The 17606-nt window shown below is 38.4% G+C and overlaps 1 protein-coding gene across 12 annotated transcripts in view; it reads right to left on the bottom strand.

The window, feature by feature from the left end:
* Nucleotides 1-17606, bottom strand: part of LOC121314090 (partitioning defective 3 homolog) — a 377684-nt gene that overhangs the window by 221313 nt on the left and 138765 nt on the right. For all 12 annotated transcript variants that reach the window (XM_041246939.1, XM_041246940.1, XM_041246942.1 and 9 more), the window contains exon 3: nucleotides 14966-15146. In XM_041246939.1, the coding sequence (XP_041102873.1) occupies nucleotides 14966-15146 (181 nt within the window). The remainder of the gene's footprint in view (nucleotides 1-14965; nucleotides 15147-17606) is intronic.

The following is a 17606-nucleotide window of genomic DNA, read 5'->3' as shown; positions in this document are numbered from 1 at the left end:
CGGTTCATTTTTTGTGTAGACTGATAAATTACACCATATCTTATTGAGAAAGCTAATAACTTTCTAACTCCTGTTACAATTCAAATGGTAGATGTTTCAGAAGAATACAGATTTTTTTAATTAAATAAAATAAATAAATAAAACTCAATGCTCAATTACAGATCTGAGATTAAGTGGAAGGTCATATGGTATGCCCCAATTCACAATGGCTTTTCGAGACTTGGTTCTAAGGACAGAAATGCAATGCAAACGGTACACTGTTTATTTTTTGAAAAAGAAGTTTCAGTAAATATAGTAATTTACCATATAGTGCAAGAGCGTCTTCCTAGACCCTAGGTATTTCTTAATAGTTCTGTTACATATATGTAGAGTACATGCTTAGTGAATCTATCCTAATAAGCAATGTGCATTGAAACCATCTCTGCCAGATCCCTTGTGGCCAGCCTAAAGTAAGGTGCTCCACAGGTACAGACGACCCACTATGGATTCGGAAACGGCCAGATTAATTCAGGTATTTGAGCTTCCTCATGTGTTAGTACAGTACAGCATTATTTGAAAAGCCTGGCAGGGGAAAGTGGGCCTGCCTTTAATAACTAGAAAACCACTTTAGACAAATTGCAATCTCACTCTTTTTTGCAAAGTAAAAAGTACATTAAAAATATAGCCACCAGAACATCGATCTCAGGCAGTCCGTGAGGCACAGACATTACAAAAAGCCCTAAAAGGATTACTTGGTCACCTTCACTGGGGATTAGAATGACAAGCAGGCTGCATATCTCCATCAGCACAAATATAAAAAGGTCAGATGTTTCAGCTTTCTTTGCCTGTAGAAAATGTGTTTAGCTGTTAATTTGTTATCAGGGTCTGGGGTGCTGGAAGGTGGAGATACCAGAGTATAAACTAAACATAAACATTGAAGCAAGGCTGCAGGTTAATCGAAACTGGTATGAACTGTTTGGAATTTTTGGTCTTTGTTTTTTCTAAATACTTTCTGCCATACCAACAATCACAAACCTGCATTAATGCACTTTCAGTGTTAACTAGCTCTGCCTTGAAAAAGAGGGCATCAGTATGAATCAGCCAGGGGTCTATTTTAATGCCACATATTTTTTGCAGGCCTTATACAGTACTACTGCATGTTTATAGCATGCAGTATTATTAATAAGTAGGTAGGGGTAGGGGTTAGGGGTAGGGTAAATGAATCAGTCTTGGGCGAGAAACAGCAAGATAATACATTTTTCACCCAAAGCAAAGAAAATGTGTCAGGTTTTATTTTTTCCCCTCTCCTTTCTCTGGTAAAGCAATTATTTCGGCCTTTGTGGTGATGTCTAAATCTTTGTTTCAGACGCAGTTTGAAATGATATTATGTGGGGTGAAAACCAGCTGGCTGATAGATGGCCGATAGATTTTATTGATATTAAGCATTGCGTGATAATAACATCAGTAATATTATTATCAGGAGCTTGTTTCCATTAACTCCCATTACATTCTGGCTGGGACATTGCAATGGGGTGATAATATGCATTGTGAGATTAACAGGAGTGACATTAAGCAGGTCTCACCGCGCATGTACATCTCCCTTGGTGCTTCAATATTCCTTCCTCTGTAGCAAATGTATTACAGGGATTTCAGCTGTACCAGATTGAGTTTGTTGTAAACTGTTGGGGAAGACAGCACCTGAATACAAGATGTTGCCAACAGTGCACATCACAGGCAAGTTTTTTGACCTGCTGTGTCCCATATTTGATTATAAACTCAAAGCAAATAAGCAGAAACTTGAAAAAGAAAAATATACTCTAAAAGGGGCTCCTGAATAATAAATAGTGAGCTGACAAACGTACAGGACCTCACCCACGTGACCGATCATGTGGTGGCGAAATGTATTTAGAAGAGTGAATAGAACACAGAATGAACTCTAAAGCACTGTCTTCTACTAATTCTCTGCCTCGCCACACTGTAAACACTGATTTCTTTCTGTGTCTTGAAGCCTCCTCCTAAGAGTGTTTGATACGAAGACTTGAATGCTTAATTACTGTGATGTTTGTTCTTTGCTCTAAGTCATACCAGGGGGAAACTCTTTGGGAATTTTAAACAGCGTTAACACAAATGCAAACAGCATATTAATGAAATTCAAAAAATAACCAATCAACCAGCAGTCTCAACTGGTGCCAGCAGTGCCTTTGGGAAACAACTTGCAAACCAAAGGGGATGAAACCTAGCAGCCATTTTCTAAGCCACCCTATTTTTAGAATTCTATAATTTGGAATCACACATGTTTTCAAAAAAATATAAAAAGCCTTTGACCCCCTCAACAGAGTGGAAGAGGCCAGAGGGGGGATATGGAAAACCACTTAAAAACATTTATGAGAGGTTTTCAAAATGGTTTCCCTAAATTACTACAAGGCTAGGGCAAAGAGATCAATAATTGTGAGAGCTTTGCAAAAGCTATACAAATAGAGATGATCAGTGCAGGAAATATTAAGTGAACAAAAACAAAACAAAAACACACACACACACACACACACACACACACACACACACACACACACACACACACACACACACGTGTGTGTAAATTGTTAAAGAACTTCCTACCAGAAACCAGCTTGTGACTGCTTCACACCCGTTTTGCTGTTTTCAAAAAGGGCTTACCAAGGTTTTTAATTTAGTAACATTATCAATGGCCGCTTTTAATTCTTTGCTTGCGTTTCATACTTCAATTTGGAGTTTGCAGATATTTCAAAGACAGTACTGTATGTGAGACACTGCTGCTGCTTCCTCCACTTATCTTAGAACACCCTGATCAGCCCTAACCTTGGACTACTTTAACCAGAGTAAAATGAGGTAGTGCAAGAATAAGCAGGAGTTCATTTGTAAACAAAAAGGTATAAGATCTTATGATTAAGGAAGAGGGATAGCATTTTTGTTTCTAGACCTATTGTACTGACCTTCTATGTATGCTTGATGTTTTTATCTGCTTGTGGATCAAGTTTGGTGACGTGCTGGTGTCGGTAGCTGCATGCTGAACTTTACCTAACCATGTTTTAATACAATCTTCAAGTCTGAACAGCACCAGCAGTGAGCCGACTAATCGTATGAACAGGAGCAGCGATAATTTAGTTGTTAAGAGCGTTAGCTTTTCGGCGATTCGTCATTTGAGTTTAAATAAAAAAAAAAAAATCAACAACAACAATGTGATTTTATTAGAAGTCGCATCCTAAAATATACAGTTAAAAGCACAGTTGTCATTCAATTCACAGAACAGGAAAGTTTTTTTGCATGACTAACATTACATGCATTTTAATGAGTAGGCACCAAGAATGTGAATAAATGTTTCTGATCCCAGACTGAATGCATCATGAGATAGTCTTTTACAGGGGTGTTGTTTTTAGGGATGTGAAATTACTGCTGTGTGTTTCTGGTCAGTCTTGTAAATGAGGCCTTGGTCTCAATGTTTTTTTTTTTCCTGGTTAAAGAATGAAAGAATGAATACGGTTCAGCATTTGCAAACTGTTTCATTTACACCGGTCAGACAAAAAGATACTAATGCCTGAAAGATACATGTCTGAATTAACATGAACAACAAGTGAAGAACATAAAGATTCTTGGAAACAGTAGTGATTTTAATAAAAGATTATATTAGATAAGAAAATGTATTTTAGAGTACTGCTTATCTCACCTATTAGCCAAAATAACGGATACACAAATGCCAGAACAGTCACTGAAAACAGCAAATCAGCACTGAGTTTATAAGTCTCCAAGTGAAAACAGCAGACAGTGGGCTATATTACCTGCACTGACAAGAAAGAGAGACAGGGTATTGTTTCAATCCTATTGTACTCAATCTTCAGCAACCGACCATTTTGAATCCCTCCAGCACTCTGCGGATATGAGCTTCAAATGCATGTCTAACACACCCCATCCCCCGGGGGCAGAGCAGTTTTTACTCATCTGAAACATCACTTCTTTTGTCTGGCGCTGGTGGCTCTTAACTTTCCAACTGGCAATGCATCCGCGCCACTACAGGCTGAGCAACTGACATGTCTATTCCACAAAGGAGACCTGCCTGCCTGGCTGTGACTTGTCAGGTTTTTTTTTTGTGAAAGGAGAGTGAGCTGCAATGGATCTGGTAAACAGGATGAAGAATAAGAACATTCCCCACCGATTCCACGCCAGTGCACACCGAGGAGATCTGAACAGCTTTCACCTGTCAAAGCCTGCTTTTAAAAGCTGGCCTCTGAACTTTCCTGCTAAAACCTGCCAGAATCACCTGAAGAAGCACTGAGTGGATGTTCAAATACTTCTGGCTTTTGACAGTGGAGGTGAACTGACCCCAATATCCTTAAACCCCACCCCTGAAAAAGAAACACCCCCCAACTCAGCAAGGGAGCTGTTACCAGTCAATTCAATGGCTTGAGATGACAATTCGTTATGCATGCAGGAATAAAGAACATTGCATTCTATAAAACACAGGCAAGCTGTAAATAGTCAATATATTGAAATGTAATATTTTATTTCAAAAACATTTTGATGATAATTTCTGCTCACATATGGCACATATGCTTTGGCTTTTTTTTTGTTATGTATGTATAAAACATATTCAACAGAATCGTGAGTTTCGACTGTGGCTACTGTTCTTGCTTTTTCTCTTTCTCGTTTTTCCCTTCAGCTTCTTAAACAAAACCTACAACTTTACCCCCCATTTCTTAATCCCCACCACACAGAGCTGCGTATAATCAAATTTCCCTTGCTTTCTATATTTATCAATCATTTTTTTATCAATCAATCTTGATTTTATATAGCATCTTTCATAATGGACCACCATCAATAAGCTCCTCTTTATTTATCTCCAAAGATATGAAGCACCAATCTGCCAAGAGTGAAAAGGCTCTGGCAATATAAATGGGGAAGACCTTTTTATATACTCTGGACAGAAATGGGCTATTGAACTGTCAGGTCTAGTCTATCTGAATAATGCTATATACTATGATGCTTGAAGTAAGACAGTAATATATAAATATGTACATTTTAAATCATTGGGATTTGCCAAAAAATAATGGCTTGGTCTTTAAGACTGGTTCAGAGTTCATTTATTTTGGTCTCTAATGGCAAGACATATAATAAAATTGAATTAAAAAAAAAAAAAACACACTGATGTTTATTTTGATGAAGTAGCCTGCATTCTAGGCGCCAGAGAGACCCATCTAAATGTTAAAAATGGAAATATTAATCAAAAGATGGAAATATTAATCAAAATCACTGAATACCGGTACTCAAAGGCATTAGGACATGCAGTAACTTAAAATCAATTCCCTACCGTATACAAGCTACTGTACAATTGCTCTGCTTATCACTGGGAAGTTAACAGTTGCATTTCCAATACATTCCTGTTACTTTGAACAGGAAGGCACAGCACTATTGAGCAACCCTAAACATCATAAAATGTGAACAGTGAAAACAGTAATGAAGGCAGCTTTCAGGAGCGGAGTGCCTACACTTTTAACAAAGTATATCTTTGAGGAAGGCTGCAAAATCTGTTAAAGGTAGTGTACCCTGAAAGACCTTGAAAAAAGATTAAATGTGTCCAATTGAATAAATAATTTGATCAATTAAGCTAACTGAGAGCTTAAGTTGGAATGAAAACCAGACGACACTGCGGCCCTCAAGGACTGGAGGTGGACGCCCCTGCTGTAGCCCTGGTAGTAAGTGTGTAGATACACACATGCTCACCCACATGTGCATGCTGACCTTTGATGCATATTTCCCTTTACCAGAAGTGAGCAACATGAACACTCTTGATTAAAAACATGCACAGCAATTCACAAAGACAATCGTATGCATGTTTCAGTGCTTCGTGTAATCTTTCAAAACCGGTCAGCAGAACTTTGCAGACCTTTCAGTCCGTGCAAAACAAGCTTAGTTATAAAAAGCTTTTCATGCACTTAGTTTAATCAGGAGTGATTAGAGGCTGAGATCTCCGATTGTAAAGCAGCGCATTTCAAAAGCATGCTTCATAATCAATGTTTACATTGTACTAGTTATCCAGGCCTTCTGGAACCAGGGTTCAAGCCACAGTTCCCTCAACATAATGGGACTAGTTAATTTAATTTCACTTCAAAACAACCGCTACTAGTATGTCACCCAGTAAATGGAACCAGAGACTTCCCATCTTGGGCCCTGTCTCTAGGGTTCAGTATCTTGGTAACATCGGATTATTGGGTTTGACAGATGAAAAGAGGAGATTGAGCTGGCAGGAGTGGAGGTCCCTGGCTTCCTTTTGGTTTTCATGATTGATAAGATACACTATTGATTAAAAAAATAAAGTGTGTACTCTTGCACAACATACAAGGGTAGCCCAACAGGACCTTCATATGTATTGTGAGACACTGCATGTTGTGGTGTTGTAGGGAGGATAGGCATGAACAGGATGTGAATAGCTTTCCTTTCCTGTGTTGCCAAGGTTATAAAGAATCCAAGATAATTTCTTTTGCATGTTTAATACACTTCAGAAATACAAGCTGCCAACATTCGGAAGGCAGAGTCTATATCCTTCAAATCAGACAAGCCAAATTGTTCACTGCTCATGCAAGCACTACAACCTCCACCTGAAGGGCATTCAAGTTGGCATTTGCTTCTCTCTCTCACTAACCACCAAACATGATGAGGCAGAGGTGTGTCTAAACCAGGAGTCTATAGACAGGGAGCTCAATTATCACAGACCTAGTTACAAATACTGCTAGTCTCTACAGAGATCTGCTCCCTTCCATCAAGATTAGCACTATGCCACCTGAGCAATTCCCCATAGCCTGGTGTTTACTTCACTGGGGTTCTATTGCAAAAGGAAGTCAGACATTGCCAGAGGCTTAGTGAAATCTACAAAAGACTATGTATTCTCCCATCAGCATGCATCTCCCCTATCAATGTACTAAGCATATAGAGAATGAAAGAAAGCAGTGCTAGACACTCCCAGTTGTACTTTGTTTGTTGAAGAGGTAGCAAAACCGTCTTCTGAGAACCCTTTTGTGCGTACGCACTGCTGCTGACCCTAGCAAGTGCCATGCTGTCAATCATAGGCTGTCCATCTGTCTAAGTTGATCCAGATGACAAGAAATCTTGTGTATATAGTATGTAATTTGTGGCACTGACGAAGTCACATTGATGGTTTACAAAATACTAATAAATAAGCTTGAGAAGTAACTACATGGAAGATATACAAAATAGTATATGCTGCACACAGAGCAAAAAATATTTACTGGTTTTAACACTGCAGTCTGCCAGCAAAAAGCCAGCCTAATACCTTCAAGAGCTAAAACTAGAGCTAAAATTAAACCACTGTGATTGTCAACAGTCAACAACCCATAAGAGTAGAAAACCTTGATTCTATGTTATTGGAACACAATTGTTTCATAATTATGACCCCTGATTGATGCACCACATTCACAATTACTGACACTGCTGCTGCACCTCACTCATTTACTCCACTCAATGGATACACGCACAGGAGTTTTCACTTGCCCCAGCCCAGCACTCAAAGATCCTTGAACAAAAAGATGTTCAACTTATCAAATCAACCTTTATTTAATATAGCGCCTTTCACAAAAGCAATGCATCAAAGCGCATCACATGGCTAAAACAGAAAATACAAGCAGGAAATACAATAATCACAGTAAGTGAAAATACATGAGCAGGAGAGTGTATGCATAAATAAATAGATAAAACACAGAAGGAAATAAAAACAAGATCAATAAAACAATAAGAATGCAATGGAATTAAATGCATAAATAAGTAGATAAGAAATAAAAAAAAAGATCAGTGTAACAACAAAATCATAGACGATAAAAGAAAACTATCATGTTATGATAAAAAAAATAGATTAAAAAGAATGTTTCTTCAGTCTTATTTTAAAAGGTTAAACCGTTGGTTCTTTCCTTACAGAAATAGGCAAATCGAAAGCTCTGCCACCAATACTAGTTTTTAAAATCTTGGGAATAGTGAGCAGCCCGGCATCCTGGGATCGGAGAGACCATATAGGAACATATGGAATTAGAAGATCATTCAGGTAAGAGGGAGCCAGATCATGTAAGGCTTTGTAAGTTATGAGCAGAAGCTTAAAATAAGCCTGGAACCGAACTGGAAGCCAGCGTAGGGCTGCCAGTACCAGTGCAATATGGTCATACTTTCTTGTTTTAGTTAAAACCCTGGCAGCAGCATTTTGCACAAATTATGAGTCCCTCAGAGAGGATATATCACACCCCTAGCACTAACCATTCCCCAGTTATGGTCCTTGACAACTTTGCTGATTGACTGCCCATTTAGCTCACACCGATTTTGACTATAATTCTGCTCCCGATTAAGCTAGAGACTCCATTAATAACCTTTTAATGGATGCTTTCATGGTCTAGTGGTATCAGTCATACTGTTACTTGTTCATCCTGTACAATTATTCAGAAAGTAACATTTGACTATTAACCTAAATTGTACAAGGATATCAAGACCTCAAGAAGATATGGCAACATTACAACCACCTTGCATGGCTCTTTCTGAATGGAGAATATAATATTCATCTGCCAATAAAACTATATATTTACTTCTCTTTCTTGTATTTTTATTATTGCACAGTTTATATCTTCATTGCTTAATGTATTCACATACTATTTCTTATTATGTATAACACACCCCTCTGCCACAAACACCCTAAAACTCATCCACTATGTTTTGAAAGATCTATAAGCATAATTGCCAAGTGCAATTTGAACTGATTTGCTGTGTTAAGCTCTCGTCTAATTAACTACCGATTGAATTAGGGATTTTACAGCACTGTTTCACAGACTCCAGTTAACGGAGCCTTTAGTTACCTTACCTAAGCCTTTAATGTTGGTTTTAATACACTGCTACCCTTTAATTATGTTTGAAGTTGTCCTTCTAGGACAAGCAAGCACTTTCAATATGATTAAAACAAGGTAAAAGCTGTGAATGTCCAGCAAGGGTTGGTACCACTCCAATGGGCAGTGAAGCCATGTTGTGCTATTGGGCACCAAACACATTTGGGGGCATTAAAACAAATATACAAGACTCAAGAGTTCTGACAAAAAGTAGCGTGAGATTAACATCATGCTGTATATAGGGAGGGAAATCTAACATCCAGGTAAATGTTGAAGTTATGTGAGTCTTGGTAAAGGAATCTCACTCTCTCCTAATGTATAGTCTATTGTAACAATAATGTGTTTAGTTTAAGTATTTTAGTTTCTAATGTTTTAAACCCTAAATCTAGATAACATCTTTTGGCTATCCTGTCAGAAATTTTATTTATTTATTTATTTATTTATTTTTACTTTGTTCCATCTTGTGGAATTTCCTGGAGAAATGTGACATTAGTCCCTTCCTCACTTATTCAATGGTACTTTGTGTCAAACAAGTTGGTGGCACCTACTCTAGCAGGTAAGGATTTACCTCAAAGTGAGACAGATGGCATCAACTGGTTGCACACTATGATGCTCGGGCTGCTGTGGATCTGCACATCAACCTGTTTGCCAAATTGCCATTACAAAGGACACTTCCACCTGTGCCTCTGGCTCGGGTATCCCCAGCAGAGCTCAGTGCACCTGGCTGCTGTGCACGGCTGGTTTCCAATCAGCAGTGTCTCTGACATGAGTCAAACTGGGGCTCACTCTGCCAGCCGGCACGTTGCATGCTGCATCTGGGAGAAGAGCTGGGCATATAACGAGGCACAGCATCGCAATAATACCAAAGAAAGGGATGCGATTGCAAGAAGGTTAAAGAGAGAGTCGGGAACAAGACACTGACATAAGGAGGCCATTCGGCCCATCTTGCTCGTTTGGTTGTTAGTAGCTTATTGATCCCAAAATCTCATCAAGCAGCTTCTTGAAGGATCCCAGGGTGTCAGCTTCAACAACATTACTGGGGAGTTGATTCCAGACCCTCACAATTCTCTGTGTAAAAAAGTGCCTCCTATTTTCTGTTCTGAATGCCCCTTTGTCTAAACTCCATTTGTGACCCCTGGTCCTTGTTTCTTTTTTCAGACTGAAAAAGTCCCTTGGGTCGACACTGTCAATACCTTTTAGAATTTTGAATGCTTGAATTAGGTCGCCACGTAGTCTTCTTTGTTCAAGACTGAACAGATTCAATTTTTTTAGCCTGTCTGCATATGACATGCCTTTTAAGCCCGGAATAATTCTGGTTGCTCTTCTATGCACTCTTTCTAGAGCAGCAATATCTTTTTTTACAGCGAGGTGACCAGAACTACACACAATATTCAAGATGAGGTCTTACAAGTGCATTGTACAGTTTTAACATTACTTCCCTTGATTTAAATTCAACACTTTTCACAACGTATCCGAGCATCTTGTTAGCCTTTTTTATAGCTTCCCCACATTGTCTAGATGAAGACATTTTTGAGTCAACAAAAACTCCTAGGTCTTTTTCATAGATTCCTTCTCCAATTTCAGTATCTCCCATATGATATTTATAATGTACATTTTTATTTCCTGCGTGCAGTACCTTACACTTTTCTCTATTAAATGTCATTTGCCATGTGTCTGGCCAGTTCTGAATCTTGTCTAGATAATTTTGCATGACCTTTGCTGCTGCAACAGTGTTTGCCACTCCTCCTACTTTTGTGTCGTCTGCAAATTTAACAAGTTTGCTTACTATACCAGAATCTAAATCATTAATGTAGATTAGGAATAGCAGAGGACCTAATACTGATCCCTGTGGTACACCACTGGTTATCACACTACATTCTGAGGTTTTTCCTCTAATCAGTACTTTCTGTTTTCTACATGTTAACCACTTCCTAATCCATGTACATGTGTTTCCTTGAATCCCAACTGCGTTCAGTTTGAGAATTAATCTTCTGTGCGGGACTTTGTCAAAAGCTTTCTGGAAATCTAAATAAACCACGTCATATGCTTTGCAATTATCCACTATCGATGTTGCATCCTCAAAAAAATCAAGCAAGTTAGTTAGAAACGATCTCCCTTTCCTAAAACCATGTTGACTGTCTCCCAGGACCCTGTTACCATATAGGTCATTTTCCATTTTGGATCTTATTATAGTTTCCATAAGTTTGCATATAATAGAAGTCAGGCTTACTGATCTGTAGTTACCTGGTTCAGTTTTGTTTCCCTTTTTGTGGATCGGTATTACGTTTGCAATTTTCCAGTCTGTCGGTGCCACCCCTGACATGTATTGGTTAAGGATTTCCAAGTAACTTGAATGAATAGTTTATTTATAAAAATTTTTTAAAAAAAAACGTAAAAGATGGTGCAATCCTGCAAATTGAATTTTCCGTATTTGAAAGTTTTAAAAGTGGGAGAGACTGAGCAATGTTGTAATCACAAGTGTACAGATTAGGTAGGCAGGGTTAACAGAGGCCTCAAGCAATGGGCCAGAGAACTGTCCTTCAATGGCCACATTCCCACAAACAGCTTGCATTCCTCACCGTGTATAGGAAGTTCCAGCTGAAGGCTGATTTTTAATGATTTACTGAACTGCGGGGCTGGAGTCATTTCACCTCTAACCTTTTACTATCTGAACACTGACAGAATGAAGACATCCTATCTATGTCCCAACATGTTTACCAGAAATAATCACTATATCCACAGACTTTAGTTTGAGTCTCTATTTCATGAGTCACATACTAAACTAAAAGCCAAGCAGCATCCTCACTGAAAACTGTTTATCTTTCAACTTTGATTTATAGGAGTCACAAACTCCCAGGAAGCAAGTGGTACAATCAACTGGTACTGGTCTTAAATGAACCATTTCAGCAATCAAGAACCGTTAGAACATAAATACTGTACTCTTCTAATACATAAGATTGATGGCTACAATATCAACCAGATGTTTAGTTTGTTGAGATTCCTTTTGGTCTAGTGATTTTCACTTTGGGCTGAATTGGACATCCTGTACGGTATACTTGAATACAAGTGCAAGTATTTAAACCAACCTTTTAAATACATTTGTAAAGGCTATCATTCTAAACACTTAGCACTGGCAGCTTTAAATCTGACAAACTTGGCTAGTGAGGTACGATAGACAAATATAGTGCTTCTAAATAAGTTTTTATTTTTATTATTCAGTATTAATTTTCCAATGTGACATGCAATACATGTTAATTTTAATGGTATATTTATGACACATAAAGGTTATTTAGTCCACTGTCTAGTGACTTTCAATTTTATGAGGAGCCCAATCAATTAATCAATCACTGTTGGATGTTAATGAAAACTACAAATCTGTCAAGAAGAGTATCAGATGAAATCCCCAAGACTTGAGCACTAAGCATGTGCCAAGCTGTCTAGAATCAGAAACATAGCCAGACATGAATAAAGATGCAGTGAATGGGTATTAGTATTTATGATTAGGTATCTAACAAACTTGATATTTTTGCTTTTCCTCAACTACACTTACAGTAAATCACCAGAATGTCATCATGAGCACAATTCCACCAAAATGCATAACATTCCTGGTAGTTACATCTGCAGATTGGAAACTCTCTTCTGCAAGTCATCAATATACTCTGAAACACATTTCCCTACACCTGAAAACAGTTTACATCTTGAGACAGATAACAGGGACACATTGGTACATTAACCATTCAGAGAGTAAGAATTCCTCATTACAAAACCACACCACTAACTTTTTAAAAGTTTTAATGTGATCTCTTTTTTTTCTAAATTATCCATCTTTAGCAAATATAAGTATACTGCCTGCTATATAATTGCTCACAAACTGCAATCATTCCACCAATTTTACATCTCATCTCCAATCCAAGAACTTCTGGACACTTTGACCTTATCACCATGTCAAAGCAACAGGAAGCAGAAAGTTCCCTAGATGTGTGCGAGGCAATAAATATAATTTAGAAAGCCATTACTGAGACTACAATGCTTCAGAGCACAACTTCAAAAGGGAGTAACTGATGTGATTTCCATTTTAGTCTTGCGCTAGCAAAAGCTTGCCTACTTACTTAACTATACTGTAGCAGCTATCGATACAACCAGAACTTAACAAAAGGCTGCTTTAAATGTGGCTCAACACCGCTGAACTTGTCAAACTGCATGCACAAAGACTGGTCACCAGACAAAATGGGAAAAAACTAGCCAGAAACTACATTTGGGAGCTTTTGTGATGAAGAAAAAGCATCCACAGGGGCATAACTTAAATGTAATGGCATTTCTTATTGATATCACCAGTGATCAATGTGGCAGTGAAACAATGAATTTTACAGAGACTGGACAGCACTGTGTGGGGTCTGCTTCATTGACTTAGCCAGGTTAAAACAATGTAGTAGTGGTCTGCAGAATTATATACACAGCTGGGTACCAAATATTAAGACAAGTCAAAATGCCTGAAAAACAGCAGTTTACAGTCAGCAGCTTATAATGGAGAAAATATAAAATCTACAGCGTTATGTTCGTGAAAGTCACCCGCGGACACATGATCAAACTATTGATTCCATTCAATAATGATTTGAAAGGTTACAAGATCCAGCTTGAAAAGAACAGCGACAGAAAGGAAAGGGCTGGGCTCTGCAGTGCAGAAGGCACAGAGTTTGAAACTGAACTAGCTTATTATCGGTTTAATATCTTATTGCTGGTGTTTTCAATCACTCCATTGTCGGTTCTACACAGATCCTTGTCAGCCATGCTTACTAATTCCAACAAAAAAAGTATTATCAATTCCCCTTAAGGCTAATTGTGGGGAAGCATATCAGTGTTACACCATCTCCAGTGCTTCACCTATGAGCTTCAGTGCACAGTACCACTCTATTGTGCTTCTTCATCTCACTTCCCCACAGTCCTGAGACTTATTTTGGAAGTCATTTTCACTGGAACAGTTAGTAAGCATTGTTAACAATGACCTAAGAGGAAATAATAGAAGAAAATCTTACAGAACACATATGAGAGGATATTAAACTGGTAAGAAATATAATATTAAGAAAATGCAGATAAACAAATTCAAAATCGACAATTACAGACAAGTTGTTTTCTTCTCTGTCATTTAAGATGACCTTTTTAAAAAGGTCCATTTGGCAAATTTAATTTTATTGTTTTGCTTTGTTTTTCAAAAAGGCCACTGATCGCTGTAGAAAATAAACTTGCCTCTTCACACTTCTAATTCAGATGCAGTACACATGAGCCGTTTCCCCTGACTAGTATTCTCAGGTGTCAGGAGAATGTATGCTATTCATCATGGGAATGGTTAGTAAACAAAAACACGAGAGAACACAAATCCAAGTCCTTCATATTTGCCTTTATGTACAGTTGTAGAAGCACTAGTTGGTTAATATATTACAATACAAACAAAAAAACACGTCTGGTTTTATAACTCCTATTAATTTAAAATGATACAGTTCCCATTTCTCTTTTATGACAGTCAAAACTCCTTCAGCTTAAAATACTGTCTTTTGCTGTCATTGTGGTTAATACCAGCCACTGAATGACAAGGAGAAGCTATTGTATTTAAGTTACAACTGGGGATTTCTAGAAAAAAAGAGAGGGAAGGGGTTTTCAGAAATGTCGCAAGTGTGACAATTGTAAAAACCATGTATTTACAAAGAGAAATCTCATTGAACAGGAACCATAAGACCTACATAGTTTCCTAAAGGTAGCAAAGAACACAAGTTCTCAGGTGGTTTCTTATCATTTGTAACACACAAAGTGGACTTACTGTAGTGTGATTTGACAGGGCTAACAATAGGTAGCTAAAAATCAAATACGGAGTTAAGTCTAAGAAGTTAAAATAAAAGTCCAGATAAGTTAAAACAAGCCTAGAGGTGAACCACTGTTTTGAGTGTATCCACTGTCCTCTTAAAAACAATACATTTTAGTTGGATTCCCTCCTAATAATACAAGGTGTTTCCACCATGGTTTCTCATTATGCTGCTACATTGCACACTCCCTGGGATGGGAGTCAGAGCCTACTTGAAGCTGTCACTTACTTGTCCTGAGGGCTGACGGTGTGACCTCGATTTCGCTCGTCACCTGGTAGGGCTGGAAGGCAGACATGTTGCTGGAGTTGAGCTCGCTGCCAAACATCTCGGGGCTCTGAGTACCTGTGGAGCTGGCACTGGTGCCATCTCCTCCGTGATGAGGATCCTGTTCATCGTACACAGCCACGAGCTGAAGAGGCAACCAAAAACAGAAGGACATTCAATTTCAAATCCATTACAAAAAAAAAAAAAAAAAAAGTTGGATCTCAAAGCAAATATCTTAGAACCCAGCTTTAGGGGAAGTTATTGAGAGTCTGACAGGCAGACCATTTACATAAAGGTGCTTTGCAAAGATGTTTTTCTCTGCTGACAGAAAAACATTAAGAAGCTCTAATCCCAGAAATAATTCAAAAATCCAAAACAGAAGCTGCTGCCAAACACTGCAATACCAGCCCTGCCAAGAAGGGATGTTGTCTTCAACAAGGTTTTAAATTGACTGTTATATATGCTGTGTGTGTGTGTGTGTGTGTGTGTGTGTGTGTGTGTGTGTGTGTGTGTGTGTGTGTGTGTGTATATATATATATATATATATATTATATATATATATTAATATATATATAAGTTTATATATATATATATATATATATATAATATATTTATTATTGTACTCTCCAATTCTATTATACTAACTAATACCTTGTAGTAAATGCACTAGTAGTTCCCAGATAAGGTGTACTTGGAGAACTGCAATTGAAGCTGAAGGAGAAACAAGTGAAAGCTGCAATAGGAACCGAGTGATCAACATTGTAATAGCAAAGGCTCAAGCTGGACCTCAGGCTCTGCATTCCTGCCTAACCAGCCACTGTCAGATAGTCATCCCAACTGTCTTGATAAACAAACAAACATGCTGAAGGGAATCTCACTGTCACTACCTGATAGAACACCAGCAATCACCATCAACATTTCACTTTGACAGGATATGTCAGCACCCTCTCAGGACTCGCGTGTAACTTTGTGTTACTTGCTCACTTGTCTCTAAGGAGGCATCATGATTAGACAGTTGCAATTTTTACCAGTAGATGAATGCAGGGTCTGCTCTGTGACTATCTGAAATTCTGAAAAATGTGCATAAAGAGCTGTGGCTTCATTATGTTGTCAGTTATGTGCCGTTTCAAATTGTGTATGTGTGGGTCAAATCTGGGTTTCACCCAAAAGCTTTGCTTCGGTGTTGTTAAAAGCAAAGGGATCTAGTAGTCTCAACATGGCTGCTGGCATGTTGCTTTGAACTTCACTGCACGTCAACCATATTGCACATGCTTTACAAAGTGGTACAGAGATACATTTTTTCAAGCAGTGTTAACCTGCCATGAGTGCACCCCCGTTTCAATTAGAAGCCGAAGCTCTTTGGTTTCTACAAGTTCATTAAATGCTTGAATTGACCTTAATTAAGATCAATTGATTAAAGTCTCAGATAAACGTACTGAGAGAGACAAGATTGTCCCCCTCCGTTCTAAGGAGTTCAGTACACACTCCCCGCAACAAAGGCTGACTCCCTTGCTTGAAATCCAGATGAATAGGGCAGTTTGTGAACATAATATAACACATACAACGATCAATAGGCTATGTTGCAAACAGCATCTTAAGGTTTCCAATAGTAAGCAACTAAACATATTGTATTGTGGTCTTTAGTTTTGCATCTGCAAAGCTTGACATACATGCTGCAGCCCAAAGCCTGTGAAATTCTGACTTAGTCCGAAGAGATGACACGGCCCTCATCTCTCACAACATCCTGGCAAAGGTGTAAAGTGTACTGCCCTAAAGTAAGCCATGGCTCTTCCTCCCAGATTCCCCCTGCACTTCACCTACTATATCTTGTGCCTGTACTTCCTCAGAATAAAATGAACATCTCGCCTTTCAAGGGCTGCCTTTGATCTCATCCATGCTTGGCAGACAGCGAACAGCTTGACAGCGGTCACATTTCCCATTAACTTTCAGCGAGCCTCCCCGATGCTACATTATCTGCCAGTGAGAAAGTGCACAGCAGATTATAGCTGATCAAGTTAGGATAGGGGCAGAGCATCAGAACGAGAAGATTAATCACCAACAGCTTGAGAGACAACACATACCCTCATGTCTTATCAGATCAGGACTATCATGAGAAACAAATCCACTGCCTCTCAATTCATACTTTAAATGAATATATGTAAACAGGAAAAACATGTCTCACTGTGTACGTCTCCACAAAAGTAACAAGTTACGGTAGGAGATGTATATAAAATAAATAAATATCCCTATAAATTCCTATTATACTAAAATAATAGCAGCGGTACTACTAATGGCAACCAACTATACATCATAAGAGCCACATTTAGATCCATAGCACTTGGTGTCGAATCAGAAAAGTGCCTTGAGGAGTAATTCAGCTATATTTAATTGGCATTCCATTACGTATGTCCTGCTCTTGTTCAGATGCTGTACCTAACTGTCTGGATAAGTGTCAAGAGGAAAGTTTCAAGCTACAGCCAAGTTTTAAATTTTTCAAGTAGGATTAATTGAAGTGACTTGATTCCATGTAGAAAGCCTTTCTACACCTGTTTGCTGAAGCTTCTGTTTCATTGCCTGCTACAGCATTCTCACACAGGCAGAGAGC

This window comes from Polyodon spathula, chromosome 4 (assembly GCF_017654505.1).
Source record: "Polyodon spathula isolate WHYD16114869_AA chromosome 4, ASM1765450v1, whole genome shotgun sequence".
Lineage (NCBI taxonomy): Eukaryota > Metazoa > Chordata > Actinopteri > Acipenseriformes > Polyodontidae > Polyodon > Polyodon spathula.
Note: the sequence above shows the minus strand (reverse complement) of the source record. Positions and strands in the feature narration are given on the sequence as shown.